Source organism: Notothenia coriiceps, unplaced genomic scaffold (assembly GCF_000735185.1).
Source record: "Notothenia coriiceps isolate Sejong01 unplaced genomic scaffold, NC01 NC01_scaffold00034936, whole genome shotgun sequence".
Lineage (NCBI taxonomy): Eukaryota > Metazoa > Chordata > Actinopteri > Perciformes > Nototheniidae > Notothenia > Notothenia coriiceps.
The window spans coordinates 395600-401466 of record NW_011367637.1 but is presented as its reverse complement, the minus strand read 5'-3'; the positions used below and the strand labels follow the sequence as shown (position 1 = coordinate 401466).

The 5867-nt window shown below is 42.4% G+C and overlaps 1 protein-coding gene across 2 annotated transcripts in view; it reads right to left on the bottom strand.

Moving 5' to 3' along the window:
* Positions 1-5867, bottom strand: part of LOC104962550 (periphilin-1-like) — a 21706-nt gene that overhangs the window by 9445 nt on the left and 6394 nt on the right. For both annotated transcript variants that reach the window (XM_010791004.1, XM_010791005.1), the window contains exons 6-8: positions 5338-5400; positions 4921-5102; positions 2039-2109 (exon numbers count right to left, since the gene is read on the bottom strand). In XM_010791004.1, the coding sequence (XP_010789306.1) occupies positions 2039-2109; positions 4921-5102; positions 5338-5400 (316 nt within the window). The remainder of the gene's footprint in view (positions 1-2038; positions 2110-4920; positions 5103-5337; positions 5401-5867) is intronic.

Sequence of the window (5867 nt, the reverse complement as noted above, 5' to 3'; positions counted from 1 at the left end):
ATTTCCCACCTATTACGGCCGAGATACCCCGAGTACACATTCCCAGGCAAAACCCAACACTGCCCTCCACCCAACCTCTCCTCACCAACTGCCCTCCCAGACATCAGGAAGCTGGGATAATGCAGGAAACCTTCCCTAAAACTCAACGGGCAGGGCAAAACCCGAGCGCCGGCTCGGTTGGCCACCAAAACCACCCCTCCAAACCCTCATCCGTCCCTGGCCTCCCAGCCTCTCACTGATGGCTACTCATCCCCCGCCTTCTCTGGCCAGTAAGCCTTGGTTTGTCATTCCTGGACACGGCTCCATCTCATTTTCACCTCACATAATAACATCCCCGGAACTGGCCTTTTCCACATAACGGCGAAAGAACATCTCGCGCAGGAACTCCCCCCCATCCCTTTCTCAATCCAACACTGGGAAGTCCTGGGGTCGAATGGGCATTTGTCACGTCCTGCATTGACTACCTGTAACGCCTCCTCCTCAGGGTACCCACCAAGGCTCATCCATAAACCTACAAATATACAGAACTCTGCAGCCCTGATCCATCACCGGCACCAAGTTCCTCAGGAACACATCACCCCACATCCTCTCCAACTTCCACTGGCTCCCTGTTCAATCCGTAACCAACCTTCAAAAACCTACTGCTCACTTACAAAGCGCCATACATACCTGGCCCCCTCCTATCTGCAGTGATGCAAACACGGGTATGGTGAAAAAAGAGATGAACTGACTTCGAAGCAGGAAAAAAACAGCGTAATATACCATCTGGGACAAAGCTGTGCTATAGCTGATGTTATTCGAGCCTCTCAGACGAGAGAGCTCTCTCCACCTGGTTGTAGAAAAGCTCTTTAAATTCGTTAGCATTAGCAGCTAACCAGCATGCTAATAACAACAGATCGCCACGTTCTAACAACTAAAGACACAGCCTCGCAAACACTGCGGCATTGTGTACGGCTTCCTTATGGTACTGCAATATTTGAAGAGCTGAAGCGGCGTGTCCGGTGCTCTCGTCTCCGTTACTCAGACTAGACATAACACGTGAAGACACGTTACGCTCGTGGTTGTGTTCAATGAACCTGTCCTGGACCAGAATAAAACAGGGTACTCGCTTGTTCAATATATTTTGCGAACAGGCACTCGCTTGTTTAATTATTTTGCGATCTAGATTTCTTCTTCTTTTTAGAAGTGAGAAGTTCGGACTGACGGACACCCCCCCACCCTAAAACTCTTCGGTTCTCCACGAATTACACAAGTCACCCAAATCAGCGTTAAAAAAGCGGGAGGCGCCGAAAAGCGACTAATTTGCATCACTGTATCGGGCTGACCTTCTTCAGGAGTACACCCCCTCTCGCTCCTCCTCTGCTGGTCTGCTGACCGTCCCCACCCCACACCTCGTCACCATGGGTGTTCGGGCTTTTAGCTGCACTGCTCCCAGACTCTGGAACTCCCTCCCCCCGCACATCCGACAGTCAGACACAATCACCATATTCAAATCCCAATTAAAAACCCACCTGTTCAAATCTGGCTACTCACTGTAGTGCTCCCCATTATATGTTTATATGTTTGTGTCCACTTGACTGTCTCCTCCATGATTTCCTGTTTGTGTTTTTATCATGTTCTTTTGCCTATTAGCGTTTTCTTTCTTTTTTTAACAAATTGTACGGTGTCCTTGGGTGTCATGAAAGGCGCCTACAAATAAAATGTATTATTATTATTATTCTATGTGATATGTTAAATAATATCATCTTTCCAAATGTTTTTGTCAGAAACAAGAAATGGGAGGACTCAAGGATTATGACACAAACTGCATTTGTCGTCCTGGGAATTCAATGCTTCGGAAATATAAAAATGATTACTTTGTTATTGCTTTGTATGTACACCTCATATTATCTGAGACTTTTCAAGCTTTTACTTTAGATGCAACTGTACAAAAACATGTAGAAGCTACCATTTTCAATTAATGTATTTATACTCACTCTGGAACAGGATTTTTGTAAAGATTATACTGTTCTAGATCGCTGTGAAATGTTGGCTTTACCTTTGCAGATCCAGAGCTGTGAGGAGACCCCTCCACAGAGGGGCTGGGAGTGTGGCTCGCACTGGTCTTATCTATGGAGAAAAACACAGGTAACCTTCCTCAGACAATTGTGGAAAATAAAAACATCCGACTAAATTGTGAGAACAATAACAAGATGTTGAAATGAATCTAATACACAAGGGCAGCACAGCATTATTTTATCTGATTTTTCTCTGTAGTAAAATCCACTCTGGGGGAGCGTTTTAAAGGGTCATTGGTCTGGGAAGCAAGCCACGTTCACTACAGCCTTCCCAGTTCAAATAGGGTCCACTGGTTCCTCAGCTCTCTTCACTCTGCTGTCTAATAACTGCAAAATGCAATAACCTTTTATTATATATATACACTCAGAGGAACACTCACTGTCTACTGAAACATCACACAATCACTCACTTGTCATCGTGAACAATCATAAAGCCAAGGCCTTATGAGGCAACTGAAAACTTTAAATCCCTGTTTTTTTAATACTCCCTTGTCGAATCCTCCCACACAATAGTGGTCGAGGAGTTCGTCTGTGTCTAGATTGAAATATTGTCTTCTGCTGGCTCCAATGTGTCTAGAAAAAAAAATCTAATTTGAACAAGTTGTTTGTTTTTACTGAAGGACTCTCCCACAGTGATTAGAGTGAGCCAAGGTAAAGCCTCTATCTTAATTTGAGTCCCTCAGCAGGGACTAAGTAGTCCCCATGTGGCTCTTTCTCCAGGACCCCACAAAGACTCTAGTAAGGCTGAATACTCAGATACTGTAGTGTGTACCATCAGAAATACAACAGTGTTATGCCCGAGGTGTGCCTAAAACAAACTAGTTAATATGACTAAGAAGGCTGAAGTGTAGCTGTTCCCAATGGCCACACATAAAGAGGAGGCCTGCCATGATACACAGGAGCTTTATGCAATAAGTGTTTGAATGGGGACCACGGAGCACATATTTAGACAAGAGAGTGCAAAGTAGTTTCAAAATCTGGCATACGGCCAATCGCTGTACAGCCGAGGCGTGTTTCTCAGATTGTGGGTTTTGTAAAGTTACAAAAATTGTTCGACGCAGCCACCCTAATTATGATGTCTAAAAGACGTGGGGGGGGTTTCTACATGCTGTTTGACATTCCAACAAGGGTTTCATTTGGAGCATACTGGCCAATTTTCTTTTTACGACATGTAGTAGCTTATATGCGACTCTCTCATTCTCTGGAGAAAACTTCAACACAGGGGAAGGTACGCTGGGAGCTCATGCCCCGCATCTCACAGCCTCAGTGCGTTCCACTAATCTGAACAGAAAACTGGTTTCCTTAAGCGGGGTAGGAGATTAGAGAAACCTGATCTCCCCAGCGAGATTTATCTGCAATGTCTACGGGTCAACACTTATCTAATTGGCTGTACGTCTGCATGTAAAAATGGTTCCTATTTAAAAATGGGGCAGTGAAGACATCTGATTATTGATGTGCTGCATGAACAATAACCAATACTACATTAGATGTAAACAAATTACTTGATTAAATATGTTAACTTGTTTCTTTTACTGACCTCAGTGCCTTTAAACACACTGCCTGGGCAACTTCAGGAAAGGTGTGACCCGAATCTGGAGGTCTGATTATATTTAGTCGATAAATCTCTCTAGGTGACATTTATGTCCATTTTTGTGATAGGGCTGAGACCACCAAGGCCCACAGAGCTTCTGTTCGCATGACAAAGCTTAATATACATACGCTATCATTGAAGCCCTTTCTTTTTTTTACATTGCTGTGCTGGCCTAATTAGTATCCCAGATGGGAGTGGAGTTGGGAGGTACAAACTGTGCTCTCACTGTTTTATTGCATCTTCAAAAGGCCGTACGACATGCAGCTACATTTTCACAGCTTTAATATCTTTATGTGTCTTGGAAATCAAAGCACTGGAGGAAAGGCTGCCCACACTGCTTTGCCTCAGACTAATATTATTGCTGATGTCAGATCACTTTTAACACGTTTTTGTAACATGTGTGTATCCATACATTTCATTAGCTCAGCATTGCTTATTAAAGTTCTAAAGTCTGTCAGAGTCACAAAAGAAAGCATGTGAAATGACAGAGCCAAAGCGATTTTGAAGAGCTCGTTAAAGCGGCGCATGAACAGACGAAAAGGTCAGGTTCTGAATCCTAAGCCAATCCAATAAACCGAGGGTATCCTTTTTCCCAGCCTGTGTAAGTGTGTGTGTGTAATTAACATCTTAACGTGTTTCAGCACACTCTGACCCTTCACATTACACAGCACCTCGGAAAACAGATGCTTCACCTGGAATGGCTTAATACCTTTAGACATTATAATTATATGTGTGCCTCTGCGAAAGGGAAAATCACCTCTTTTGTTGTCAGTACAAAGGGAATAACAGCTGTGACGACAAACATTGTACTAGATAAGGGTCAATTCATAATTTCACTGTGTTTTATGATCGGTGCTTCTTCAGGTTTAACATGCTGCGGGCTGCGGCCAATCACAAAGTGTCTTGTAGTTTAAAGTGGTGCAGTGTTATTGGACATTATGTAATGCTGGTCAGACAGCTTAAGACATTACTGTTGGTTCTTTCATTTAAAATAGATTTAAAGATGCAAGGATGGAAAACAGCAGAATATATTGTATATATAAAATATATTTTTCTGCCTTTGTATAACTGCTATTAAATCCTGTTTGAATTAATATCATTATAAATAAATAAGTAAGTTTTGTAAGAAGGCTTGTTCAGACTAAACACTAACTCTAATTCTTTCTCTTTGTCTGGTAGCATTACCTTCCAGCTGATCAGCTGATTGCACCTGAGGTCTTTTCTAAGCTGTGAACTTGAGTGCTGAGATCCACAGAAGTCTAAAATACTTACGCTTTTTCAGAGACTGCTGGTAGTTTGAATTCCTCTCCCTGTCGGGGGAGAAGCTCCTGCTGCTGGTGTTGGATAGCGAGCGGACAGTTAAAGGTGGGTGTGCTTCCCTTCGTCCTGGAGAGCGTTCCCGCTTCATTCCTGTAGGTGTAGGAGTGTGTCTGTACTCGTCACGGTCTTCTCTACTGAAAAAAAGCAACAAAAGGAGAATTGCAGGGGCTCTGAGTGCTTTGGATAATCAATGTCTGTAAATGCTCTTCACCAACTTATAATATATCGTTTTGTCATTTTGATACACTTCTTAAATCAAAAACCAGACCCCTTATTTTAAGTCTTGTTAACAGAGTTGGACGTTTGTTTAAAGGTATACTAAAAAACCATATGGATGTGAGGGCAGTGACCTTTCTTTCGGGCACTGACCTTAAAGGAGGGCCTGACCCTCGACCTCTGCCGCGGAAATAGGGAGTGCCTCTTCTATTGCTCCTGAAACACATTAAAAAACACACAGAATAAAAAACTACAGACAAATTAAGAACAGGCAAAGCTGATCTGCACATGGAAACATTTGTTTGATTAATCGGGGTATATTAGTTCATTTAAAATGAACTACCTACATAAAGGGTTCCTGCAGGTTTCACCAACTGAAATTTAAGACTTTTTAAGACCACTTTGAATAGAATTTAAGACCTATTTCACGGCAAGAAAGTATGAAGGAAAATTGCTATGAAAGAANGAAAGAAGAAATACGTCCCATAATTAATTACAAAGTAAATGTATTCATGTTCAACATAAGAACAATGACTGAACATAACAGCATAACAGTACAGAACTGTGTTAGATAAAAAAGTGTGTCTGTGTGGTGTTCGGGAGGTTGCTAGGTTGTGACAGTGCACTGCAACATATTTGATCTAATTAATTTTAGTCTAATTTATTTAGAAATGTTTAGTAGC